The 27,920-nt window shown below is 55.1% G+C and overlaps 1 protein-coding gene across 2 annotated transcripts; it reads right to left on the bottom strand.

The window, feature by feature from the left end:
- Positions 1-1,599: 1,599 nt before the first annotated feature.
- On the bottom strand, positions 1,600-27,554 carry LOC113902906 (transmembrane protein 189). Of its 2 annotated transcripts, XM_027558278.1 has the most exons (6): positions 27,320-27,554; positions 19,429-19,548; positions 8,246-8,337; positions 6,649-6,793; positions 5,058-5,270; positions 1,600-3,041 (listed from the first exon to the last, which is right to left on the bottom strand). In XM_027558278.1, the coding sequence occupies exons 1-6, from the start codon at positions 27,441-27,443 to the stop codon at positions 2,920-2,922; spliced, it is 816 nt and encodes a 271-aa protein (XP_027414079.1). In that variant the 5' UTR covers positions 27,444-27,554; the 3' UTR covers positions 1,600-2,919. The 2 variants fall into 2 exon arrangements, with proteins under 2 accessions (XP_027414079.1, XP_027414080.1); XM_027558279.1 differs by lacking the exon at positions 8,246-8,337 and having other exon boundaries at positions 27,320-27,538.
- Between the last annotated feature and the right edge of the window lie 366 nt (positions 27,555-27,920).

The raw sequence follows: 27,920 nt of genomic DNA, 5'->3' as shown, positions 1-27,920 counted from the left end.
TGCTGTCTGCTGCTAAGTCACTTCAGTCGTGTCCGACTCTGTGCGACCCCAGAGACAGCAGCCCACCAGGGTCCCCCGTCCCTGGGATTCTCCAGGCAAGAGCACTGGAGTGGGTTGCCATTTCCTTCTCCAATGCATGAAAGTGAAAAGTGAAAGTGAAGCCGCTCAGTCGTGTTCGACCCTCAGTGACCCCATGGACTGCAGCCTTCCAGGCTCCTCCGTCCATGGGATTTTCCAAGGCTGTCTAGGTTGGTCATAACTTTCCTTCAAAGGAGTAAGCGTTTTTTAATTTCATGGCTGCAATCACCATCTGCAGTGATCATCTGCATTGTCTGCACTGCAACATCTGCAGTGATTAGTGCAGGGAATAGGAAAGCAAGCCCTGTAGCCCCAAGGCTGCTTATCTGGCCCTGATTTTGGCTCTCTGCCCCACCCACTCAGACTTCTGGTTAATACCTTAATTTTTCTTCAGGCAACCATCCTTCCCTCCTCTCATCCTGTGGTTGGGAAATGTTGATCCCACTTCTGCAACTCCAGGTGGATATTTCAAGCCCTGGCCGATAAGAACACTTCACCATCCCACTCCAACATGGTTGGTTCAGGGACAGGCACGTAACCCAGTCCAGGCCAGTAAGAGCCTGCCCTGGGACTTTGGCTGCATCTGCTGGGAAGGAAAACATTTTCTACTGAGATATGGAGCTGGTCCAATGTCAACCTCAACTTGCTTGACAGAAAACAGAGCTAGACAGAGACCAGTTCTGATGAATCGTGTACCCCGGGGTCCCACCAAAGCTTAAGTCAGAAACCTCTAAACTTTTCAGTTACATGAATTACTTTCACTACTGATTTTTGCCCGACAGTTATAGTTTCTGTCATTTACAGTTGATAAATTCTAACACCCCTTCCTTTTGTGGTCCCCTCAGATAGTCTCAAATCAAGTCTACACTGGTGGTTTTCTTAGAACTACATGAGAATGTAGTTATCTCAAAATAAAACTTTTTTCAAAAGTCTAGTGGTGGGCAGAGTTTAAGGAAAATAAAGTTATGGGTCACATTAAAAAAAAACTTTTATCTGTGACTGCTCTAGTCTTTTATCATTCTCTGTCCCCAAAAGGTTTATGTTTTTCCTTGTGAACATTATAGAAACTATCCAGCCCAGACTAGATTAACTGTAAATGCCTGTGTGTTCACTGCTGAATCCTAGCGCCTGGCATACAGGAGGCACCTGGCATTTGTTCAGTGACTAAATGAACCAGACACTTGTTTAACACGTCCAGTCTCCCCATTTGGCTGTCCATATAGTTGGTCCTCTTTTTCAAACCTCATCTTCCACTGTCCCCTTGCTCACTCCAGTCCAGCCACATTCTTTTAAAAACCCCAGGCATGTCCCTACCTCAGGGCCTTTGTACTACTGTCTGGCCAGGAGGGCTTTTCCCACAGTTCTTTCCCCAATTGGCTCCATCTCCTCCTCCAGGTCTCAGCTCAAATGTCACCTGCTCAGAGAGGCCCTCCTTGACCTGCCAAAGCAGCCTCACCCCGCTTTTCCAGTGTCATCCAAAGCGGTTCATTTTCTTTACAAATCACCACCTGAATGTCCGAGTGCGTTTATGTATGTTTATTGTCTCTCCCCCCAGGAAGCCAACTCCACCAGGGGAGGTCCTCCTTTGTTGACTCATCTCCATGCCTGGTGCCAGTAAACCTTTGCAGAAGGGATTCCTCAGTAGGATTCTGCCTCCATGTCTCTACCACCACGATCTACATGAAAATTCCTCACGGAACCATGGGTCCCCCTTCCAAAAGGGTCTGGAGCAGATGTCAACACCGATTCACTGTCTCAGGGGACAAAGCCTCCATCCTAGCAGAGAGCCGTGGGGGAAGCTGGGAATAGGGGTGGGTGGGGCCTCACCCTCCAGCCTCCTTACTTCCCCTCCCCCAGGCAATCAGGAAACAGGAGGCAGCCCAGGTTAAGTAGACTCTTGCTGCTTTGTTATAAATATATTATGTACATCCAAAACAGGACATTAAAATATTACTCCGTGTTACAGAAAAGATATTAAGGCTTTCTATTATTTACATTAAACAAGCAAGCACCGTTAAAAAAAATAATAACCGAAACAAAAAAGCCCCACCCTTCCTTCTCTGACATACCCTCAAGTCAGAGGGGACACCATGTCCCTTTCCAATGACCAAGACCCTTTGCAGGGGCTGTGCCCTTCGAAGACATCCTCCGATTAGAAACGTCAGCTCTGGCTGGAATCACACAGGCGGGTGGGGGAAGGGTCAGGGAAAACAGAGTCCAGACTCGATCAGGAAATTCCGGCTTTGTCTGGCCGGCTGCCCCCAGACCCTTGCTGCACTTTGTCGCCCTTGGGTGGACAAGCTAGGTTGAAGGTGGTGACTGGGCGGGCTGTCCACCCAGGCCTTTGGAATCAAGTCTGCAGGGCCATAGCGGGGTAACGGTCCAAGGACACTCAGCTGTGCCTGGGGGCTCCTGGAGCCCTGCGGGCAGACAGACAGGAACAGGTAAGATGACTCAGTGCCTCCATACCAGCCACGCTGAAGGGCTGCCCAGTTGGGTAGGGGGGTGGTGGGCGTGTGGGGAGTTGGTGAGCTTGTCTTCAACCCAAGGGATGGCTGAAAGGGTGGGGTTCTTTTTTTTTTTTTGCAGTCAGGCTTGGCAGACAGAGCAGCTCAGGTGGCTAGGGAGGGGCCAAGGGGAAAAAAAATGAAGGAAATGAAAAAAATCAGTGGCTCAAGTATTCTGTCACAAGGTGGGGTGGGTGGGCTAGAGGTGCCCGGGCCCAGCCCAGGAGGTGTCCTCTCCACCTGGAGTGGCCAGCGCGAGGAGGCTGGAATTTGGCAGATGGCTTCAGTTTGGGGGAGCTGGGGAAGGTTGGCAACGAGGTGGTGCCTGGAGGAGTTATTTGATCTTCTGCGCCCATTTCATGTCATCTGCCCGAGGCTTCTCGCCTGTCAGGGCCTGGATAATGTCCTCCAGGCGTCGCCAGAAGCCCATCCTCTCCAGAGGGTAGTTGAGCCAGCCTGCAGCAGAGACAGGGCAGGGGGGTGTGAGGAGGGGTTGAATGGGAGAGCAACAGGAAGAGCAGAGAGAGAGACAGCTGGCCCTGCCTTGGGCAGCAGAGGAACCGGGAGTAGGTCTGCAGGGGGCAGGGGAAAAGGGCTGACCAAGGAATATGGGGATGGGGGCTTCCCATCAATAGGCTGAGGGGCTGCTCAGACATACACCTTCATCCCTTCACTCACCTTCTTATTGAGCGCTTATTATGTGCCAGGCACAGAGGCAGTGTTTCCTATCATTTGGCTCTAATGCCACCTCTTCCAGGAAGCCTTCCCTGACTACCACTTAGCAGCTCTCCAGGCCTGTCACATCACCCATCCTTTCTTTACAGCCTTCATGATAACCTGTAACCATCCTCAGTAACTTGTCACTTCCCTGTTTAGTGTTGGTTTTGATCTCCAGCTCCCAACCAGAACCCCATGTTCTTTCACTGTTGATCCTGTTGGATCCCGGGGCCTAGGATGATGCCTGGCATGGTAGGTGCTAAGTGAATAGTCTTATTTCCATTAAATAAGTCTCATAATCTTATTTAATCTGTATTACAGTCTCCCACCTGAACCTCGAACTAGGTATTATTAACAGTCCCATTTTCCACATGAGAAGACTGTCTTGGAGGACAGTCTCCCAGTTAGTACCTGGCCAAACCAAGATTGATCCAAGCCCTGGCTGAACAATTAAGTGATCTCCAGAACAGCCTAAAATTTACCTCTCCACCTGCTCCTAAAAAGCATGACTTTAGGATGTACAAAAAAATATTTTCTGTGGCTCTCAGTTCTGCTTTCAGAAAGGCAAAAACAAAAAACCCTACAAAATACCTGACCAAACTAAACCAAAGCAAAACCCAACCCCTGCTCCCAAACCTGGAGGTGTAGCTTCCTGAGACCGCTCTGTGCCAGGCAGTTTGCATCCGCCGTCTGACCATTCACACCGCAGCCCTGGGGGGTGGCTGTGTGAGGGAGTGGCTGCAGCCCCATCTTGTGAATGAGAAAACTGATAACCAGGGAGGCTTGTGAGCCTCTGAAAGTTGCATACGGAGGAGCTGAAGGTTATCCAAGTTGGCCTGACTTAACAGCACGCATGATATACTTAACCTTAAAAAGATACCCACGGACCCCGGAAAACCTGCTTGCCTCACGTCCTTGGCACTGGCTCACCGACTCCCCATGTGGGCCTCCTGACTGCCCCCGGGGCACATGTTACAGGCCTCAGGGCCTCTGTACTTGCTATTCCCTCTGCTTGGATCGATCTGTCATTTATCCGCAGGGCCCCTCTCACGGTTTTCAGATTTCTGATCTCCCCCTGACTCTCTGCTCTTCACCCTGCTTTGTCTGTCCCCGAGGCATCTCTCACACCTGGAGTTTGCCAGCTCTCCTATCCTGGCCCTTACTCCACACCAGCCTCCTCGCTGCTCCTGAAACAAACCAGGCATGTGTGTTCCTGCCTCCCTCACCTATTGCTCCTGTTGCCTGGAGAGCTCTTCCTCCAGGTCTCAGGACTCTCCCCCTCAGTTCAAATGCCACCTTCTCCAGGAGGCCTTCCCTGACCACCTCATTTAAAGGGGCAAAGCTCCCTTCTTCCCTCTGCTACCCCCTTCTGTGTTATTTTCTTCCTTGGCAGTTAGGACTGTCAGATGAGGACTTATTGCCTGGAATGTCCCCTCTTAGAATGCTATAAAGGTAGGGATTTTTGTGTTTTGTTCAGTGCCATGGCACATAGTAGCACTTAATAAATATTTGCTAGATGATGGGTGGTTGGAATCACAACTCTATGAGGAGGGTGTGTGTGTGTCTGTCTTATTTATGGCCGTGTCCCTGGCACCTAGAAGGGTGCGTAGCACGTAGTAGGTGCCCAAGAAATGCGTGTTCTGAGAGAAAGCTCCTCCAGGGCTGTGCTGCCTCCCGGTGACCCCTGCCCCCAACCCTAAGGGTGGAGCAGCAGTCGGGGTGGGGGCAGCGCGCCCCTCTACCCTGTGGACGCACCCGTGGTGATGCAGAAGTAGGTCTCGTGGGGGGAAACGTGGTGGATGCGATGGTGTTTGCGGGGCAGGATGACGTGCCAGTCCTGCAGGAAGACGACCCAGCATGGCAGCCCGAAGTACGTGTGCGACCACTTGTGGATCTGGTTGGTGAAGGTGCCAAAGATGATCAGGCAGAAGACGAAGCACTCCCAGGGGTACAGCTGCTCCAGGACTTCTGCGGGGTGGGGAGAGGGTGGGTGCCCACGGGCCCCAAACAGCTGTCACATAGGGCAGGGGCCCACTGCCAGCCTGGCTCTCACCCCTTGCCCCTGGGCAGCAAACTTCCTGGGATGGCAGGCACCCTGGCCTCCTTCTAATCTCCCACATGGCCTCTGGCAGGCTCAGACTCCCCTGTGGCCTCAGTCTTCCCTTCTGCTAAGTGGGCAGAATGGGAATAAGCAGAAATAATGGTTGAGAATGTGGGCTTTGGAGTGAGGCAGGGCTGGGTGCAGGTCCCTGCTCTGACATTTCTTGACTGTGTGAACAGGGGTCAGCGACTCTACCTCTTTACATCTCAACTTCCTCATCAATGAAATGGGAATAAATCTCGGTCCGGATTCCCTAGAAGCAGAGCCTCACTAAAACAAGGCCTCATGTGCATGTGATCTATCTGACTGGGGAGGGGAATCTTTTGAAAAACACCCAAGGGAGTGATGAAAGCAAGACAGGGCAGGGGAAGAATTAAGCAAAGATGGGATGGGGGGAATCTTGTCTCAGCCTGATCCAGGGAGGCGGAGGGTGGATTCTGAAATGCTGATGACTCCACAGAGTTGGTCCCACTCAGAGGCAGGGGCTGGTCTTTTGCAGGCTTTCTGGGTCACTGACTTCAGGCTTATCCCAAGGGGAGGGGCGGGACCTGTGCTGGCAGTTCTCAGAAGGGAGCTCACAGCGGCTCAGAGCAGCGGGGAGAGGATGTGGTCGGACACCACACCACTCACACTCTCCCCACAGGGGGCTGCTCTGAGGACCAGCAAGGTGTCAAGCTGCTAGAACAAGAGCTGGCTCAGAGGAAGGGTCCTCCCCCACATTCCCCCGCACTGAGGTCACTGAGGCTCAAAGAGGTGATGGGACTCGCCTTGGGACAGGTTCCCTTCCCCAAACAGGCAGGGCAGAGATCTGAACTCAGGACTGAGTTTGGATCAGGCTATACATACTCTTTCCACTAAGCCCAGGCAGCAAGATCAGAAGCCCCCAGGGCCAGGCAGGTGAATTCAAATGAACGAGGCGGGGGGAGGTTATGACTGCAGGGAGCAGCGGGGACTGCGGCAAACGGGAGAGCGTGCCTCTTGTGCAAGGGGGGCCCCACAGCTCAGCTCCGGCCCAGTGCAGCCAAGTGGGAGCCAGGATCCAGGTGGCCAGGTCGGATTGTTCCAGAGAAGTTGGAAACATAGATCTTTATGTCAAATATCCCAATTTTATACGAGGGCAACTAACTAAACTTTTATAACACCGAGGGGCGAAACACCCACACCAGCTACGGGAGGCTCGTGGGAGGCGGGTGTGTGTGCCTGTCCCCGAGGGCTGCCTGGAGGCTCCCCCGCTGGCATGCTCACCTGGGCTCTGGGTGCGGAACTTGTAGGCCATGTTTAACAGAGGCAGCAGCGTCAGCAGGCAGTTGTCCCCGTTGGTCTCGATGAAGTCGTGCCGGGTGATGGCTGTTGGGTCGATGTGATGCTCCCGGAATGGCCGGATGAAAGCCTAGGTGAGGTGGGGGGATGGGAGAGGGGGCCCAGCCGACCAGTCAGCCCCTCCCTGACCTCCTGCACACACACTCCGCACGGGAGCACCTCCTTGTCTCTGGCATGCCGCCCCAGCACGGCACTGCTGGGGGTCCCCCAGCCTTCAGGCTCCAGGTCTAGCAGCTTTAGCAGAAGATGGGTGGAAATGACCTGGTGGGACCTCCGGCTGCCTGCCCCTCTGTGGGCCTCAGTCTCCGGACCTGGGCTACGGAGGGGGGGTTGGCGACAACCTCCACCCTCCTCTCCTACCCTGAGGCAACTGAGGAGACCCCTCACACTGACAGACAGGACCCTTTTATTTTTTCCAATATCCAACCCCTCCTTCTGGTAAGAGCCTCCGCTTCTTCTCTTAGTACCAGTTGCCCCAATCAGACTGCCTCCTCGGACCCTGGCCCGGCCAATCAGAGCATCCCATTCCTCTGGCCACAGTGACTGGCTGTGTGACAGCCACGTGACCCAAGCGAGGCCAATGGTGATGAGTCGTGGGACTTCGGTCCTAACTATGGGAAAAGGGGCGGTCTCCAGGGAGCGCTGAGCTGGGAGGATGGACCTTGAGGCAGCGGACGGCCATCCCGGCCACCTTAGCAGGGGAGAGCCCGCGTGAGAGTGGAGCCAGTAGAGGGGAAAGCAGAGACAGGCGTGGAGAGGGACGGGCTCCAAAGAATACAGTCTGTTCGTCCCACTGGACCCAACCACGCCCTAGTTTCACTTCTACAATTTTTAGTACACAAATCGGTACGTTTCTGTGGTTACTGCTAAGTTGCTTCAGTCGTGTCCGACTCTGTGCGACCCCATAGACGGCAGCCCACCAGGCTCCCCCGTCCCTGGGATTCTCCAGGCAAGAACGCCGGAGTGGGTTGCCATTTCCTTCTCCAAAGCATGAAAGTGAAAAGTGAAAGTGAAGTCGCTCAGTCGTGTCTGACTCCTAGCGACCCCACGGACTGCAGCCCACCAGGCTCCTCCGTCCATGGGATTTTCCAGGCAAGAGTACTGGAGTGGGGTGCCATTGCCTTCTCCCTTCTGTGGTTAAGTGTGTACCAGATTTTCTATCACAATCAAAACGTCTGACTGACACCAGATAAAGTTCAATGGAAATGAACAGTGAGGTGCAGCAGGGCAGGCAGAGGAGAACAAGATGCGGTGTGGCCCCCAAGTTCAAGGGGGTCCAGTGAGGTGGACATGTATCAGAGCTCTCTGTCCCAGGCCTGATGCTTTTACTTCCAGGAAATCACAGGCGATTCCTGTTCTGGTCTTGAAGGCGGGGGAGTGGGGGTCAGGTTGGAACCACAGTTTTCACATTACAGATAGGAAAATGGGCTCAGAGAGGAAAGGGGACTCAGCCCAGTTCAGACAGCCCCACCTCCTCCTGGAGGAGACAGGCTGGGCTTCAGGGCTCGGTCAACATACGCACCTTCCCCACAATGGGCAGCTCCACGGAGCCCCAGGTGTCGGCTCCCCAGTGCACCAGGCCGGACAGGAAGTCAGCAAGGAGAGCCCCTGCCACTGTGGACAAGAGGAGGGTAAGCCGGAGGTGGGGGGAGTCGAGGGCACGTCCCTACCCACTCCCCACCCCAATTCAGGAAGTCACTCGCTCACTCATTCAGGTTAGGGTGTTCCCTCTTCTTCTTGGGACACTTTGCTGCCTGTGAATGGAGCCGCAGTCTGTCCCTTTACTTGGTCATCCCCAGGGAGACGCGGGGCCTCACTTGCTAGGTGAGTCTGGAGGAGTAAACTGGGCTCAGGTCGCCCAGCCTTTCCCTGTTAGGAGCCGGCTGGCACTTTCTCTCTGACCCACAGTTGCCCCGCTCTACTCCAGTGCTACTGGTGACAGACGGCAAGGTCATTCTGGGGTTTGGTGTCAGGAAGAACCCGAGGTCTAGACAGAAGCCACACCCCCGCAACCCAGCTTTTACCAACAGTCAATGTGATCACTGGGCCCCCAGCAGCCTTTTCAGAACAAAGACCCCTCAGAGAGCCCCGAAACCACATGCTCACTTGAGGGTTCAGTATAATCCAGAGGGTAAGTGCTGTTACGCCTAGACTCACGTGCCAGCTGTCACTTACCAGCTGTGTGACACTGGGCATGTTCCCTAACCTCTCTGTGCCCCAGTTCCCTCTAGATGGATGAGAATGAGAATGATTTAAAAAGAACACGGCAGCTACCGTCTACTGAATACTTTCTCAGTGCCAGACACGCTCGATCTTCGCAAATTCTCACCTCTATCAGAAGCTGGTACCATCTTTATTTTTACTTTATAGAGGCGGAAACTGAGGCTTGGAGAACAGAACTAACTAGACTGAGGTCGCATACATGGCAAGCGGCAGAGCTAGGCGCTTAAGCTACCTTGGGGCCCAAGTATCTCGGGAGGATGCACCATGACATCGTCCACAAGGGGAAACCAAGGCCGAGTGGCCAGCCCGCTGCCCAAGGAGACGCCCCAGTACCACCCATCCTGCTCCCCACGCCTGCGTCTCAGCCCTGCTGGCATAGTCCCCTTCCTTACACCCCCTTACAAGCCTCTGGGTCTCTGCACTTGCTCTGCAACCTGCTGGAACATTCTTTCCCAAAATGTAACACAGCTCACTCCCTCACTTCCTTCAGATCTTTGCCTCAAAGGTCCCCCGAGGACACCTCATCTAAAACCGTAAGCACCCCCGCCTCCCAGCATTTCCTGTCTCTTTTCTTCTCCAAACACCTATCACCTTGGACTTCATTTCTGTTTACTGTCTTCCTCTATAAAAAACGTCAGCTCCACAAAGTCAGGAATTTTCGTCTTTCGTTTATGGCTGCATCCCACTTCTTGGCACACAATATGGGTCGGTACACGTGTTGAGTGAATCGATGGGAAGTGCTAAGTACAGTGTGTAGTGCAGAGGGAGCCCTCAATACTATCATTATCTTTGCTGTTGTTCATTTAGTCCATAAAGGCGACATTCTGCCAGGGACCTACTGTGTGCCCTACACTCGAGCCAGAGATGCACCGGACTTTGGCTGAGCTCATGTCACTGGGACAGAGAGATAAGGGGCAAGGAGATTTGCCAGGTGGTACAGTGGAGGGGAATCTGCCTGCCAGTGCAGGGGACATGGGTTCAGTCCCTGGTCTGGGAAGATCCCACATATCACAGGGCAACGAAGCCTGGGCACCACAAACAGAGAAGCCCCCGCTCGCCGCAACTACAGAAAGCCCGCGCAGCCAGAAATAAAAAAAAAAAGACAACAGAGTGAGGAAGGGGTGACACTGCCTGGGGGCCACGCTGGGGAGGGGGAGGCCGTGCCAGGGCTCTAAGGCTGGCGCACAGGGCTGGGCAGTCGTGCTGCTCAGGGGCGGTGCAGGGAGGGCGGGCCGGGCTGGGGAAGGGGCTGGTGAAGGCTGGGAAGCCCAGGGCTTCTGCACTTGCTGCTCCTCTATCCGGCGCGCCACCCCCTCCCTGAGACCCCTGAAGGGCTGGCTCCTCCTCCGTCTTCTAGCTCAGGGTAAACATCACGAAGCCCCCGGCTAAAGCCATCCTCCCAGGCAGGTGCTCTTGGTCACGTCTCCTTGCTTGCTTGCTTTCACAGCACTGGTCACCATCTGAGGGGACAGCCTCGTTTATTTTCCCCACTTCTCGGATGCGGAAGGGGGCTCAGGGAGGTTGAACCACCTCCCTGAGTGGCAGACCTGGTTTGAGAAGAGGTTAGTCTACCAGTCTCCAAAACCAGCTCCCTTTCATGCCCTTAATCTCTGCCTCAGTAGGTCCGGGGTATTAATAGAGCTCCTACTGCATACCACAGGATGCCGTTACACACTGCCTTGTGTCTACCACGAGGGAACAGCGGCACTGGAGCCAAGCTCAGGGGGAGCCAGACCAAGAGCCGGAGCCACTGCTGTGTGACCCTGGGCAAACTCTGCCTGCTCTGGGCCTCAGCATCTTCCCTTTGCCAGCGAAGGGTCAGCGGAGGTACCTCTTGAGCCCCCGTGCCATCAGCCTGAGCTAACGCTGCCTCAGGAGAACGCAGCCCTCCAGCAGGCTCCCTTACGGTGCCCAGTTTGCCTCCTCACCCTTGTTCCATGCAACCACCAACCTGCTTCCCATAATCACACACTGGTTTTGCCAACTCTGGGACTTCACACAGATGGATCCTTATGGGATATGCTTTTTTGGGTCTAGCTTTCTTCACTAGCATGATGCTTCTAGAGGCATCCATGTGGTTGTCTCAGGAGTTCATCCTTTTCAGTGCCAAACAGTGCTTCACCACCTGGATGTACCACGGTACGTTCATCCATTTTGCTGGTGGACAACGAGGCTGTTTCCAGGTTGGGGCTGGAATGACTCAGCTCCTGTGAACTGCCATCCACAAGCCTGTGTGAGGACATATGCCCTCATCTTCTTTGGGTAAAGATGCGAGCCATCTACCTATCTATCCATCTACCCACCCACTTGCTTATTTAGTTTTACTTGATATTTATTGAGCACTTATAGTTACCAGGCTCTGTTCCAGCACCTTAAATGTTTTATCTCTCTTAATCCCTAAACTGTACCAAGGCCAGTCCTAAGCTGGTTACAGATCTCATCTCCTTAATCGTCCTAAGCACTTAATCCTTACAGATGATGTGTGCGTGCTAAGTCGCTCAGTCATGTCCGACTCTTTGCGACCCCACGGACTGTAGCCCGCCAGGCTCCTCTGTCCATGGGATTCTCCAGGCAAGGATACCAGAGTGGGTTGCCATACCCTCCTCCAGGAAATCTTCCCAGCTCAGGGATCGAACCTGCATCTGTCTCTTGCATTGGCAGGTGGGTTCTTTACCACTAGCGCCACCTGAGAAACTCCTTACAGATGACAATGATAATAAAAACAATATTAGAAAAATGTTTTGTAATTACAGTTAACACTAGGGTGCTTCCTGTGCGCTGGGTCCTTTGTCAAAAGTGTTAAAAAAGTGTATTATTGGGAATATAAATCCCCACAGATTAAACACGTGCTATGCAGCGACTTCTCTCCAAGGGGAACAATACGAAAAGGAGGTGGTGAGAGTAACTTTAAAGAAACCCGACAAACACCACTTGAGCCCGGTGGTCAAGGTCAACATCACGGGGATCAGTCACGCTGATAGTATATATCCTTGCTATAGATGGTGATGAAAATGGCACTTGACCTCTGGGCTCTTCCTCCCCAAGACACACAGCCCACTAACAAAAACACTAGACAAATCCCAGCAGACAAGCGTCCCACAAGACACAGCACTCCTCAAACTGTCCAGGTCACTGAAAACAAGGAAGATCCGAGAAAACCACAGCTCAGGAACCTCGACGGATGACAACTAAACGTGACGTGGGATCGTGGATGGGATCCTGGGGTAGAGAAAGGGCAGTAACTAAAAATTAAGGACATCCGTATGTGCTGCTGTATTTAAAATGGATAACCAACAAGGACCTACTGCACAGCGCAGGGAACTCAGTTCAGTGAGCGGTAGCCTGGATGGGAGGGGCGTCTGGGGGAGGACGATCTGTGCGGCTGAGGCACTCTGCTGCACGCCTGACACTATCACAATGCTGGCAACTGGCTGTTCTCCAGCAAAAAACAAGCAGCTAAGACACAACCAGCCGGCCAAACAAGAAACCCAAGAGACCACGCAGCTTAGGGTTCCACTTACATGAGATCTCCAAAATACGAAAATCTGATACAGAACGGAGATCAGTTAGGACTTAATGGTTAAGAGGTACAGGGTTTCTTTGCAGGGTGATGAAAGTGTTCTAAAATTGAGCGTGGTGATGATTAGGTAACTTGATAAATTTACTAAAAACTACTCGATTGTGCACTTTGTATGGGTGAATGCAATATTGTGTGAACGATATGACGACAAAGCTGTTACCTAAAAAAATTTTAAAAACTGAAAAAAACTTAAGGACCTCTGAATAAACTATGGACTTTACTTCATAATAATGCATATTGGTGCATTCATTATAACACACATATGATACCAACATGAGGCAGTAATAAGGGGAACTGGGGCCAGGGCTTATATGTGAACTTATATGTGAACTTGCTGTAACTATCTGCTCATTTCCTGTAAATCTAAAGCTGTCCTAAAAAAGAGAGTCTATTAAAAAAAAGTGTGTCATCTCACTTCATGTCCACTGTGATAGGCCTCACCACATCCCACTTGCCAGAGGAAGAAATGAGACCTGGAGGGTAAGGAGGGGTCAGAGCTGCTGGTCAGTGGCCAGAGACTAGAGACAGGGCTGTTCATGATGCTGCTGAGCCTTCATGTCCAGGTCTGAGACAGGAACGGTATTTACGTCGCTTAAGTACCATCAGCTAACAACAGGCAAATGCAGGTCCTAAGGGTTTCCCAGGTGACGCAGTGGTAAAGAATCCTCCTGCCAGTGCAGGAGACACAAGAGATGCAGATTCCATCCCTGGGGTGGGTAGATCCCCTGGAGAAGGAAACGGCAACCCACTCCAGCATTCTTGCCTGGGAGATCCCACGGACAGAGGAGCCTGGCGGACTGCGGTCCATGGGGCTGAAAAAGTCAGACACAAAGGAGCGACCGAGCACGCAGTGCAGGCCTTGGGACACAGTACATGGCCCCCAACACAGCCACCGTCAGTAGTTAAATGCCGCTCCCCTCCTGCAGCATCTGCGGTGTCATCTGTCCAGCGACCAGCCCCTGGCCTTTTCTGGCTGCCCAGCAGGGAGGAGGGACGTGGCCTTTACGGAGATGCCAGGAATTATTTTTGGAGAGAAGAGAGTCCCCCCGCCCCCGCCCCGGGAGGAAATGGCTCTGTGATCTATGGGCCGTGGTCGTTTTCAGAGCACAAGTCCAGGCCTCCAGGCCTGCTGCCCAAGTCCTCTTTAATGGGAGCAGGGCTGGCAGAGGCGGGCACACAGAAGCTTCTTTGTCCCAGGGCTGGTGTCAGCGCCTACTGGCTGGATCACCCTGGGGGTGGCCTGAGCCTGGTCACCACCCTGCCTGCAGGACATGGGGCCAGGCTAGGAGACCATGACTCACCCCAGCTACCCTGACTCACCCTGAGACCCTGAGACAGCCCCCTGGGGCCTCCATTTCCCCACAGGCCATGCGCTGGGACTTCTCTGCCCCGCCCACCCTGAGGCCTGGTGTGGAGACGGGGTGAGACAGAAACAGACACTGCTAAGGGCTGGTCCCTACGGTGTAGTGTGTGTGTGTGTGTGTTTAGTCGCTCAGTTGTGTCCGACCCTCGGTGTTATTTTCCAGGCAAAAATACTGGAGTGCGTTGCAATTTCCTCCTCCAGGGATTGAACCTGCGTCTCCTGCAATGCAGGCAAATTCTTCCCCCGCTGAGCCATCAGGGAAGCCCTGGTCCCTCCGGTCCTGGGGCCAAATCCTGTCTTTACCACCTTTCAGCTCAAATCCAGGGGAGACTCCTCCTCCAGGCCAGACTCCTGACCCGAGAGGCCACCCACGACCCGAGGCCCTGTGACTGCCTGATCTGCACTCACTGTGTCTTCCATCTGGAAGCCCCGCCCTCCTTTGCCAGGAATTTCTAGTCCCTCCTCCGGGCACCAGCTCACCACCCCATTTTCCCTGCACTTTCCCCAAGTGCTGCAAACTGCTCAGGGCTCCCAAGGTCATTCCTGGGTTACTTATCCGCTGCGGCCAACGCCGTCCTTGTGCGGGCCGCTGAAGACCTCCAGGGGGATAACTCCGACGGTCCCTCGTGGCCCCGTCCTGCTGCCCTGCTTGGTGGGTGCTCCTCGCTGAACCCCAAGTCTTTTGAAACACCTTCTCGTCCAGGTCTGCGCGACCCTGCCCGGCTCCCCATGTTCCCTCTTGGCTGGCTCTTCTTCCTCTTCCCGCCCTGGAAGTCTCAGGGCTCTTCTCTGTTCGCACAGAGAACCCCCAAGGGTCCCTCCGCCAGCACGTGCGTGGGCTTCAAACAGCGTCTCTCCTCCCGGAACACCGGGATTTCCGGTTCCGGTTTCCTGCTGAAGGCCTTCTGGCGGCCCGGCAGGCAGCACCCCAGGCAGCTCGAGGCTCCTCCACTTCCCTCCGGGATGTCGGCGGTCACTTCTCTCAGGGCGCTGACCCCTCTCCCTCTCACCACCACAGCCACCTGTCAGCACCTTCCGACAGCTCACCCGGCTCTTAACCACCTCTCACCACCTCCGCTGCCCTTCTGGGGTCTGGGCCACCTCCTTCGCCTCCCCTCCAGCCCTCCCTGTCCCCACCGCCCTCCCTGCTGCATCAGATGATGTCGGCTCCAAGGGCAAAAGGTCAGTTTTCATTCCAATCCCAAAGAAAGGCAGTGCCAAAGAATGTTCAAAACAACCGCACAATTGCACTCATCTCACACGCTAGTAAAGTAATGCTCAAAATTCTCCAAGCCAGGCTTCAGCAATACGTGAACCGTGACCTTCCAGGTGTACAAGCTGGTTTTAGAAAAGGCAGAGGAACCAGAGATCAAACTGCCAACATCCACTGGATCGTTGAAAAAGCAAGAGTTCCAGAAAAACATCTATTTCTGCTTTATTGACTATGCCAAAGCCTTCGACTGTGTGGATCACAACAAACTGTGGAAAATTCTGAAAGAGATGGGAATACCAGACCACCTGACCTGCCTCCTGAGAAATCTGTATGCAGGTCAGGAAGCAACAGTTAGAACTGGACATGGAACAATGGACTGGTTCCATATAGGAAAAGGAGTTCGTCAAGGCTGTATATTGTTACCCTGCTTATTTAACTTATATGCAGAGTACATCATGAGAAATGCTGGGCTGGATGAAACTCAAGCTGGAATCAAGATTGCCGGGAGAAATATCAATAACCTCAGATATGCAGATGACACCACCCTTATGGCAGAAAGTGAAGAATTAAAGAGCCTCTTGATGAAAGTGAGAAAGTGAAAGAGAGTGAAAAAGTTGGCTTAAAGCTCAACATTCAGAAAATGAAGACCATGGCATCCGGTCCCATCACTTCACTGGAAATAGATGGGGAAACAGTGGAAACAGTGTCAGACTTTATATTTTTGGGCTTCAAAATCACTGCAGATGGTGATTGCAGCCATGAAATTAAAAGACGCTTACTCCTTGGAAGAAAAGTTATGACCAACCTAGAAAGCATATTAAAAAAGCAGAGACATTATTTTGCCAACAAAGGTCCATCTAGTCAAGGCTATGGTTTTTCCAGTGGTCATGTTGCACTATAAAGAAAGCTGAGTGCCAAAGAATTGATGCTTTTGAACTGTGGTGTTGGAGAAGACTATAGATTCCTTTGGACTGCAAGGAGATCCAACCAGTCCATCCTAAAGGAGATCAGTCCTGAATATTCATTGGAAGGACTGATGCTGAAGCTGAAACTCCAGTACTTTGGCCACCTGATTCGAGGAACTGACTCCTTGGAAAAGACCGTGATGCTGGGAAAGACTGAGGGCGGGAGAAGGGGATGACAGAAGATGGGATGGTTGGGTGGTATCACCGACTCAATGGACGTGAGTTTGAGTAAGCTCCGGAGTTGGTGATGGGCAGGGAGGCCTGGCGTGCTGCAGTCCATGGGGTCGCAAAGAGTCAGACACGACTGAACAACTGAACTGAACCTAACTGGCTCCAAGGGGACAATCGTCAGTGACTTCTCATGGCTTGAATAAAACTCCAAGTTCAGACCACGGCCTTTAAAGCCCTGCATGGCTGGGTCCCCACGAGTTTCTGATCTCCCCCCAATTACTTTTCTTTTGGGCAATTTTCTCCAGCCACACTGGCCTCCTTTCTCTTCTCCAAGCGCTTACTCAAGCTTACTCCAAGCTTGAGTCTGGGGCTTACTCCAGACTCAAGGGCTTTGCACCTGCTGCCCCCTCTGCGGGGAATACCCCAGACAGAACCACCTGACCAGCTCGCTCACCGCCTTCAGGTCTCTGTGCGCCTGTCACTTTTCCAGAGACCTTCCCTGACCTCTTTCCTCATCCTCCCTGCCAGTTTCCGCCAATTCTGACTTTGCTACCCAGGATGGCATCATCTATCTGTATTTATTAACTGGGCACCTTTTCAAGGCTTCTGGCTCCTTGGCTTTCTGGGGCTTGCCAGGGGCACCAGAACCCCTGGGAGATAGCAGCAGGCTAGGGGTGGCTTCTGTAGGCTGGCACAGTACCCTTCCTTCCGGTGTGTCAACACAGAAATCAGAGTGGCTACTTAAATCGATCAGCAAGTGTGCAAACACTGCTATCAGAGGATTGTCGGCTGTTATCAGTCCAGAGGCAAAGGTGCTTGTTGGAAGAGCTTGGCTGATAAGCAGGTGAGAAATCTCCTGACCCCAGGGCTGGAAGATCTGGCCCCAGTCGGGGGAAGGAGGTGGTGCCCTACCCGGGGTGCCAACCTCTTGGCTCACTCAACACACACAGGGGCTCTGGAGCTATGGGTCCTTTGCCCGGAGTGGGCCCACTGCTGAGAACACGCGCTCCCTCCTAGTGGAGGCCTACAGTCTCTAGTCAGGGAGTCTGTGGTTTAGGAGATGGGCAGGTCTGGATGTACCATCCCAGACCCTGCTGCTGCCCAACAGGCCAACCACCCGGTCCCAGAGCTACACTCTCTCGCTCGGTTGCTGCCTACAGTTCAGAGAGCCCAGGGTGGGACTCGGAATGTGGTGGTGTCTGTGTTGTGCGGTCGCTCAGTCGTGTCCGACTCTAGCAACCTCATGGACGGCAGCCCGCCAGGCTCCTCTGTCCATGGAGTTTCCCAGGCAAGGACACAGGAGTGGGTTACCACTTCCTCCTGCGAGGGAGCCTCCTGCATTGGCAGGCAGGCTCTTCACCACTAGTGCCGCCTGGGAAGCCCTTGGCATGCAGCGGCCTTGGGAAATATCCACAGTTAAACTGACCATTGAGAGGCAAGGTCTGAGCCCCGGGGAGGGGAATGTTGGGTGGTGCCCCTCCCTACCTCGACGCAGCCGCTGCCCTCTCAGCAGGGATGCATCTGGCCCTCACAGTGGCCCCAGCCAGCAGGTACTATGAACAACCTCACCTTCCAGATGGGGCAGAGAGGCTCAGGGGTGTAACAACACTTGCCCAAAGCCACAGAGCCCGGGAGTGGCAGAGCTGATGTGAGTCCAGGATGTAGCAGTCTGCTTGTGATCGCCCCCAGATGAGGTGTTGGGGCTCACACTGTCGACACCCCCGCCCTTGAATGTGCTCCTCTGAGGCAGAGAAGCCGGGGGTGCAGGTCCTTCTTGCCCCTGGACAGAGGGGGCACGTCCGGCTCTGTGGGCAGGGCCTGGCTCCTCAGCACTAATGGGTTACCCTCTTTCCCTTCCAGCTGGTCCAGCCCCCCAGCACATGCCCACTCCCACCGCAGACCCTGATGGCTCAATTAGCAGGCCCAAGTGCTACTGGCCTGAGCGGCCAGGATGCTTTTAATGAGACTGTGGAAGCTGAACACTTGGGGCCGGCTGGCTGGACCAAGGGCGCAACGGCCACTGAGCCTGGGGATGGGGTGACAAGCACTGGAGTTAGAGGGGAGAGCGGAGGGGCAGAGTGCGGACAGGGAGGAATGACGCCACTCCAGGACCTGGGTGTGGAGACACTGAATTAGAAACTGTGTCGTGCTTTCCGTTTTGAGGGGTGACTCCAGCTGGTCCCCGCTCTGAGGCTCGGTCTCTTGCTCTGTATAACGATGCCAAAGATGGCAGCGCCCGTTGCCCAGGCCGTGGACGCGTGAGGATGGACCGGCGGAAACCGGCGGACCGGCAGGCACTGATGCGTGCAGCTAGTCCATTCATTCTCTCACTGCTTTGGTGAGTATTTACAGAGCACCTACTGTGTGAGGCATCGCGTCCGGGGACACAGCAGCAAAGACGCACAAGTCCTGACTCTCAGGGAGCGGGTGTGTGACTGGGGGAGGCAGGGGACAAAGAAACAGCATATAGAACAGAGTGGGGTGCGGGGTGCATGGCAAGGCTGCTGTTGCTGCAGGAGGAGCTCCCTGAGGGGCACGAGGCAATGAACCATGCAGGGCTCTGTGGGAAGAGTTCAAGCTCAGGAAGAGCATGTGCAAAGGCCCTGAGCTAGCAGCCTGTCTGACGGTGCCCGGGGAGGCACAGCGGGGAGGCTGGTGTGGCAGAAGCGGGGTGAGCTGACGGGAGGAGGGCAGTGACGGGAGGAGGGATGGGGGCTGTGCCAAGGAGCTGGTGTTTTGTTCTAAGTAGACTGGGGACAACAGATCAGTGGTATGACCTCATGGGGGATCCGATGGGATCTTCCCGGCTGCCTGTGGACAATGGACAGTGGACCGTGGAGGGCTGAGGTGGAGGTGGGGAGACCACAGTCCAGCCTGGAGGGTGGTGGGGACCAGGGAGGGGATGGGGGATGCTGGATACAACTCAAAGCAGAAAACCAGGAGACTCGCTGATGGTGGATGTGGAGTCACAGAGGGGAGGAGCTCAGGATGATGCCCAGGTCTCTGGGCCAAGCTGGACACAAATGCCACGTGTGCACAATGGGCAACAGGGTCCCCACAGCTCGAACCCCAGTCCTGTGCACGCACGTACACACACGGGTGTGTGAGTTGCCATCAGCGTGGGGCAGACACTAGGTAGGTCCCTGGCCCCTGGGGAAACCGAGGCAGGCAGCGGGGCTGCGGCACTCACCCATGCCCAGCATCACCAGGGGCGTGTGCTCCCAGCGGGCCAATAGCAGGAGGTGGGCCATGTTGTGGGCGATGAGGCTGAAGCACAGGACCACGCAGCACCACTCCTGGAAGCGCTTGCCTGCGGGCAGAAGGGGCGAGAGTGAGTGCAGGGCGGCAGGCCAAGGCCGCGGATCAAGGATCAGAGGCAGGCGGGGCCGGTCTAGAGAGGGCTGTGTTCCATGAATCCGCAGTGCAGACTGCAGGGTGAATGCAGGGACAGCCTGCCCATTTCACAGAGTGTCACTGAGGCCCAGAGAATGGGACAAGTCTGTCCAACGTCATATACTCTGGGCCGGCTGTGTTAAACCAAACCCTTCTGCGCACAGGCCTGCTGCCCATGAGGCTGGCCTTACATGGGCTGAGTCTTTGGCAGGCAGGACCAGAACGTTGGTCTCGTGGGCCCCTTCGGGCTCTCTCTGGAGACTCCTGAAGGAATTTTAATGAGCTTCTTTTTTTAATTCTCATTATCCTATCACCTGCCCCCTTCTGGTAGGCAATCATTTGGAAGCGCTACAAACAGCTTTTAATTATGCACGTTCAGACCCTGTCCCACGTCCATCAAGCGGGGCTCCAGGCAATGAGTCAGGAATTCAGGAGAAACCAACCATGGTTATCACTTCCATGGCTCCAGCCACAGGGCTGAGGAGGAGGTCTCAAGCTCTTAACATCTCCAGGGGCTGGACAGGTGGTTTGAAGCAGTGAGGTGGGCTGGGTGGGGACAGTGGGATACCACAGAACATGTGCCCCTCCTAAAGCGGGAGGCACTAGCTGGCTGACTACTCCCAGGACAGGGAGTGTGGGCCCAGGGAGGTCAGAGGCTCGAATTCTCAAGAGGAGCCAGAAATCAGGATGCAGGTATGAAACCCTCTCTATAATTTAGGCACGTATTTTTAATATCCTGTGGGCTGGGACAGGCTGATTCACTCAACTGCAGCTTTGTTGACCATATCGAGACACTGAGAATAACCTCAGTGTCCACTGCCTGGGGAATCAGACAAGTTAACTTGGTTTACAGTGTCTCTGTTGCCAGGCAAAAAGCCTGGGTGGCTGTTCCTATGTGGCCGACGGAGGGACGGGAAATTCAGGACAAACTGGTAAGTGCAAACAGCAAAGTGCCGAACATCCATTTACATAAAAAAAGAGAAAAAACAAACACACAAACAACTGTAGAGTTAAGACTGTCTTTTCGCCTCCTTTTGAATTTAAAATTTATGAATGCGATATTTTAGCAAAAATCTCACAATTATAAATTAAAATTTAAAAACGCAAAAGGAAATAAAAGCACCGCCTGGGTGACATAGCATATGACATGGCCCCCAGGAACACTGTTTTCTCAGGCAGCTGGTCTCAAGGACAAATCTCCTCTTGCAGATCTCTCCGTGGAACCTCCACCTCCAGGAAGCCATCCACAATTCCTCCTTTAATGCCTGGGCTCCCCGACCATGGGGCCCATCATGGGAAACTCTGCCTGCAAAACTTCCATCCTCCTCTCCCTAAATGTCAACTCAGGAGGCCTAGGACCCTGCCTGCCTTCCACAGCAGGGCCCTGTGCTTTGGTGCTTAATAAATGCTTGTGGAATAACAAATTCCTAACCACGATCCTAGAGGAAAACTGCCAGGCTTTGCTTCTGGGCACCCTTCACTAAAGCGCTGTACAGGGACCAGGCTCAGAGAGAGAATGGGCCTTGTCCAGGCTGCACAGAGCAGACTGCGCTCCAAGCCAGAGCCAGAACTTCCGCCCTGTGAGAAGACCAAGGCTCTGAGTGGGCCAAGGACATGCCCAGGGTCGCATCCCTCGTACAGACGAGGACCCTGGGGCCCAACAGGGCCAGGATCCTCCAGGCCTCACAAGGTGGCAGGTGCAGAAGCCTTTCGCTGCCCACTCCACAGTCAGGGGCTTCTTCCTTGGCACCCCGGGGCCCTGCCACCCCAGCGCCCCCACCTGGGGTCACCATGGCGGGACCCTGAAGGGCCTTCCCTTTCGTGGCTCTGGTCTGCAGTCAGGACGGGGGGAGCTCAGAAGCAGGAAGCTGGGAGGGCCGGTGGTCAGGGACGGGAGATTCCTCAGTATGATCTGCAGCCCCCAAGCCTGCAGCGCCAGCAATGAGATTAAGTGACAGGAACAATAACCAGGCCAATTGCGGGCTGGGTATAGCGTGCAGCCCACACCAGACACTCTGCAGACCCACTCCCCCTGTCTTGTCTCATTTATCCATCTATGGCTGCACTTCAGTCCTTCCCAGCATCAGGGTCTTTTCTAAGCATGAGATGGTTGGATGGCTTTGCATCACTGACTCAATGGACATAAGTCTGAGCAAGCTCCTGGGAGGTGGTGAAGGACAGGGAAGCCTGGTGTGCTGCAGTCCATGGGGTCGCAAAGAGTCGGTGACAACTGAGCGAATGAACGACAAACGGCTGCACTGGGTCTTCTTGGCGACACACAGGCTTTCTCTGGTTGTGGGGCATGGGCTTAGCTGCCCGGTGGCGTGTGGGATCTTCCCGGAGCAGGGATCGAACCACGTCGCTTGCATTGGCAGGCAGATTCTTTACCACTGTAATACCAGGGAAGTCCCCACCTCTGCCATATTTTGCTCTTAGGTTTTTTTTTTAAAAAAGGAGCTACACTTAAAAAAAAATACCCTAAATTCCTGTTTTCCTGCTTCCTTTAAGAACACAGGCTCTGGCACCCCAGGTCTGAGCCCCCCTCAGATGGGGGCAGAGCTCCTGGCTTCCCCAGCCCTCTCTCCTCCCTGAGGCCTCATCCTGGGGGGCTTCCCCTGGTGGCAGTGCTGGCCAGGCCCCTGCAGTCGTCTGGGTTTTCAAAGGTGAGGCCCAGTCTTTCATTCAAGTCTCAGTACCTCGAGGGAGGAACTGTGTGATCCCACTTCCTGGATGAGGAAACTGAGGCTCAGCAGGAAAAAACCAAGAGCTGAGTTTGGATCCTGTGCCTATAAGGGGGAGACCTTAGCCTGGACGTTTGGGGCTGTCTTGATTCCAAAGATAGCCCAACTCTCTCCCATTGCCATGGACAACGTCCCGAAATCTGAATATTTTCCCATCTAAACTGTCCTCTAGGCTCTGGAGTCTTCTGCAGAACAAGTGCCTCAGCTATGACCCGGAAAAACACACCTATTACAATGAGCATTCACAGAGCACCTCTTCTATACCAGCTGCACTGCCAGGGAGGATCCCAGCCAGCCCGGCCTGCAGTACACCAAAAGCTGGGGGCTATCTGCCCCGACTTTCAGAGGAGCAAGCTAGGCCTGGAGAGATGAGGTGTCCAAAGTCCCTCGAGAGTCACCAAAGTCAACATGGACAGTTAGCCGGGCCAGGACCGCACGGTCAAGGGGTCTAAATGGTGTCACGTCACAGATGGGCAGACTGAGGCTGGGGAGGGGAAGGCCTTTCCTCCGCATAGAGGGCTCAGGCCACCTCCAGCACAGCACTGGGTCTTGCTTCCCCAAGCCAGCCCCTGGCCTGACCACGATCGGAGCAGAGGGACAGAGGTGATGCCTGCTGGCCTGGGGCGGGGCCGGGCTGGCGTGTGGTGGCTGTGCAGGGCTGGCAGGGGCGGGGCGGGGGGCATCTCTGCTTTCCTGGGGACAGGTCACAGCTGGAGGCCTGGCACCGGGCCTGCCTCTTCTGGTTTCAGTCAGACGAGCCGTGGAACCTAACCTTAAGGTGGGTCCAGGGCCACTAGGAGACCCTCGGCCTCAGGGAGGTGGGGGGACAGGAGGTAGCGGGGAGGCGGGGACCAGAGAGATGCAGAGGAAGAGAGACAGATGGGAGAGAACAGCATCAGAGACAAAGCAAGGTGAGAGACAGGGAGAAGAGGAGGAAAGAGAGAGATGGGGGTCTCTACATACATGGAGGTGGACAGAATGAATGTAGCCAGAGAGAGGGAGAGAGAAAGACACGGAAACGAGGGAGACAGAAACCGGGCCAGGAGTGTTGACGGACCAGCCTGGCCAGGAAAGGGCCTCAGGAGGCCCTCTGGGGACAAAGCCCAGCTCAGCCCCCGGACGGCAGGCCAGGACCCCCACCTGGCACTCCTGACACCCTTCACCTCGCCCCCCACCCACGCTGAGTGCCTGCGTCCCACAGGCCGGGGGGTGAACAGGGGCTCCGGGGACCCACCAAGATCTACCCCTGGAGCCGGCGTAGCCACATAGCCAGAGGTCAGCTGGTACCTGCCAGGAGGCGGGACACCCACCTCGCCTCTGGGCGTGCCCGTGAGGGCCTGCCTAGCCCGCCCACCCTTCACAAAGGCTGCACCTGGGAGAGGGTCTGCAAAACCCACACTTGGACCCTCTATGGCTCCCAGGCCCCAGGCACATCCTCGGGGCAGACTCTCAGGGTCCAGGGGATTGGGCTGAGGCTCTTCACCTCAAGCTGCCCCGATCAGACCCCTCATGGCTCTCAGCCGACACGAGGCCCACCGTGTCTGCTGCCAGCCCTGTGGGCATGCTGGCCTGCCACCCTGGAACATGGGCCCCCTCCCGCACCCCCACCCCGGGCGGGCTCACCTCCACAGCAAAGATTCGGAACACGGAACCCAGAACGCCCCTGAACAGTGTTCAGGTTCTGGCCCTGCTAACTCTCTGTGTGACCGTGATCATCACTCTTTGCTAAGCCTCAGGGAAGGTCTTAAAGATGGACAGGGTGCAGCCACTCCAGGCCAGCCAAACATATGGTGTCCCTGGCGAGGCTGACCTTCCCCTCTGGTGGGCAGAAGCAAGCCGAGTCCCAGGCAGGACAAGCACTGGGAAGAACATGTGTGGGGGGTGGGCTATGAGGAGGCTCTAGGGGTCTCTGTTTCCTTCCCTGTAAAATGGAGTTGATACCAGGATACCCCTGAGACCCCTGTATATATATATAATAAGTTATAAACTAGGCAAAGTCAAGCATGCATATATATATATATATATATATATATGAAGGCTTGATAGTCGTGTCCGACTCTTTGCAACCCCATGGACTGTAGCCTATCAGACTCCTCCCTCCATGGGATTCTCCAGGCAAGAGTACTGGAGTGGGTTGCCATTTCCTTCTACCAGGGGATCTTCACATTCCAGGCAGATGCTTTAACCTCTGAGCCACCAGGGAAAGTCAACTTTCCTACAGAGACAACTGTAGGGAGGCTGAAATGAGAGCGTAGGAGGGAAACGCCCAGCACACAGTCAGGGACCAATGAATGTCAACTATGTTAACTGCCTTGTTATTGCTGCCAGCTGTCGCCGTACCAACCTACCTCTAGCCCCGTGAATCTCAGGAATTCCGTCCTGGAACCCAGAACCCTTCCTGACTGTACCCTGGCTCCCTCTGCTCCAGCCCACGGGCTGCCTCAGTCTCCCACAAACACTTCAGGCTTGCTCCTAACCTCAGGGCCTCTGCACTTGCTGTGTCCTTGGTCTAGACCAATCCTTCCTCAAATATCTTCAGGCGTCCCTCCCTTCTGGTCTCGGGTCAAATGTCACCTGTTTAGGGAGGCCTTAACTGCCCCCCCTAAAATGTGACTGTCCCCAACTTCTCCCTTTTTGGCTATTTGTTCCGCAGTACTTGCCACCACTGGGCAAGTAAGCTATTTCCCTTATTTACTGGGTTTACAAAAGCCCAGCTCTGTTTTCCCTGTTTTGTTCACCACTGTTCCCCCAGGGGTTAGAACAGGGACTGGGACAAAGGTCCCAGTGCTCAATATGTATTCAGCCTGGTCCCTTACTTTATAGGCCAGGCCTAGAGAGATGGAGGTGCTTCTCCAACGTCAAGGGACAGAGGCAGGCAGAGGGAGGCCTATGGAATTTAGAGAAGCCAGTCTCTTTCTGCTTCACTCCCCCTCTCCAGGCACTCCCCTTGCCCCACCCAAACTCCAAATCGGGAGGAGAAAAGGCCTCTGATTGCAGGTCTGGGGCACCGGGAGACTGTGTGCACCCTTAAATCCCTGAGGGGCTGTCCTTCAGACGGTGAGGGGCACTTGGGGAAACCAGAACTGGACAAAGGTGCAATCATGGTGGAATGAGAAGTGGGGGTCCACAGGGGAGGCTCAGAACACCCTTATGATTTCAAGGTCTGTAGGGTTTACTCGAGTAGGTGGAGCTGGACACCAAAGGAGGGGGCCTTTGAATCTTACCCTGGATTTCCAGGTGGTGAGCCTGAGGACCACAGAGATGAGGCAGTGTACCCTAAGACTCACAGGAGAGGTTGGGCTATGGCATTAATAACAGGGATTCCCTATTGTATGCCAGGCACTGCACAAGATGGATGATCTTATTTCCATTTCCCAGTGACACTAAGGAACAGATAAGCTTTATCATGTACCCATTTTAGAGGTGAGGAAACTGAGGCTCAGAGAGGGCCAGCACCTTGGCCCAAGTCACATAGTTAAGAAGCAGAATCAGGATGCTAAGTCCAGGCTGCCCAAGGCAGCACCAGAGGTTTTAGGTCCACAAGCTGGGTGCTGGGGGAACAGGTTGAAGACACTATGGTATCATGGGCCAGGTGCCCAAGTTAGGTATTAAAAAAAAAGCAAAACAGACACAGAACATGAAACTGCAAATCCAGAAAGGTCACTGGTGATCTAGGGCTCAGGTCATACAGACAGCTATGGCAGAGATGGTATGCAAACCCTGGCCAGTCAGGGCAGAAAGCCAAAGGTGGTGGCAGACTCATTCTCATCCCAGGCAAGGGATATCTATGCTTGGTGTCCCCCTCCCCCTGCCCGGGGCAAAAGGAAAGATGTCAGAATGTTTGACAAATAAATAAAGCTGGATGAGCTGGTGACACCCAAGCATAGGGACCTCCCAGTCACCTGACTCTGGAGTTCTCAAAGGTAATTCCTTAACCCCTGCGGACATTTGGCTCTGCTGGGGACTGGCAATGAGATTCCTGAGGCTCAAGTGGAAGTCAGAGAAGGGGGTGGAGGTCGTTGCTTGCTAGAGCAGAAATGGTAAGCCCAGCAGGAAGACACAGGGACCTTGTCCTGGGGGCAGAAGCAGAGCAAGGGTCTCTTAAGTTTGCAGTCTGGTCTGTGGATACCCCCAAGTCCTTATGCAGGAGGTTAATATAAAGATCTACACGGGAGAGAGGAAATGGCTGGGACTGGGGCTTAAATTTTGAAAGAAAGCTTAAACTGGAAGGTGTGCAGGGAGGGCCCTCACCACCCAGAATTTCAAAATACAGGGTGAGAGTTAATTCGGGGGGTGCGGGGGGAGGGATGAGGGTCTGTAAACTGAAGCTATAAATCTAGGATGGGGCTTTGGAGGAAGGGCGTCTGGGGCACTCGGTACCTGGGGCCCCCTGAGTTGAGGTTCCCAGAGCAGATCTGATATGCTCAGATTTGTGGGGTGAAGTCACTACAGCCCAGGGCCCTGGCAGGGGTGCAGATAGGGCCCTAGGGTGTGAAATCTGTATCTGGGGAACCTGGGATAGGGTGTAACTCTTAGGAAGGGGGCCAGTGCATGTCGCTGGCGGGGGGGGAGGGGGGGGTGCCTTCGGCTTGGAGTCCTGGAATGGTGGATCCCCAAGACTAGGGGCTCTTTACAGCCGCGGGGACTCCGGGCTAGGATTGGGATCCGACAGCGTGATGGGAGCTGTCCGTAGCCCGAGGGGTTGATATGGCAGCTCCTTGATCCGGGGGCTGTCTTTGCATCCAGAAAGTCCCGTGGCTGGGGTTCTGGTTTGCGCTTGGAAGGGGCGCTGGGGTGGGGTCCCCAGACTTACGGGAGCTACTTGCAAGTTAGGAGCCGCGGCTAGAGCTCTGCATCGGGGCCTGAGGCTGGGGTTCCGATCCAGGGGACCCGGGATCGCGGCCCCGCAGCCCAGGCTGGCCGGGAGGAGGGGGCCGGAGGTCCTACCTGGGGAGTAGAGCGCGGCCAGCTCGCGGGCCCCGGCGTGCTGCGCGCCCCAGCGCCGGCAGGACGCCGCCTCATCGTCTTCAAGCTCCGGCTGCTGGCCTGGCCCGTCTTCGGCGCCCGCCATGGCCCCTCGCCCGGCCAGCCCGGTGCGCTCAGCTGGCGGCGACGGCGGTGGCTGCGGCGGCAGGGCCGCGGAACCGCGGCGAGATCACGCCGCCCAATGACGGCCCGGCCCGGGGTGCGGCCGCGGCGCCGGCGGGGGTCTCGCCCGGCCGGGCGTCACAGCCAATGGGGGAGCGCGCCTGAGGCCGCGCCAGCCAATCAGCGGCCGCTGAGCCGCAGCCAACCGCGGCGCGCGAGGGGCGGGCCAGTAGCGTACGGAAGAGCCGGGGGGCGGCGCGTCTCGGCCGCCCGCGCTTCTCTGCGCGTCGCAGTCGCCCTGCGGGTCGGGGCACGCTGACGGCCCCCGGCGGGCTGTGTTTACCCCCGCGGTGCCCCCCGGTGCCGAGGGCCGAGGTCTGAGCGGGCGTCTCTTGGGCACTCCCAGGCCGGCGTCTGTGACGGGCCGGGGACGCGCGGGGAGGGGCCCCTGGGCGGGGAG

Source organism: Bos indicus x Bos taurus, chromosome 13 (assembly GCF_003369695.1).
Source record: "Bos indicus x Bos taurus breed Angus x Brahman F1 hybrid chromosome 13, Bos_hybrid_MaternalHap_v2.0, whole genome shotgun sequence".
In the NCBI taxonomy this organism is placed as follows: Eukaryota; Metazoa; Chordata; class Mammalia; order Artiodactyla; family Bovidae; genus Bos; species Bos indicus x Bos taurus.
Note: the sequence above shows the minus strand (reverse complement) of the source record. Positions and strands in the feature narration are given on the sequence as shown.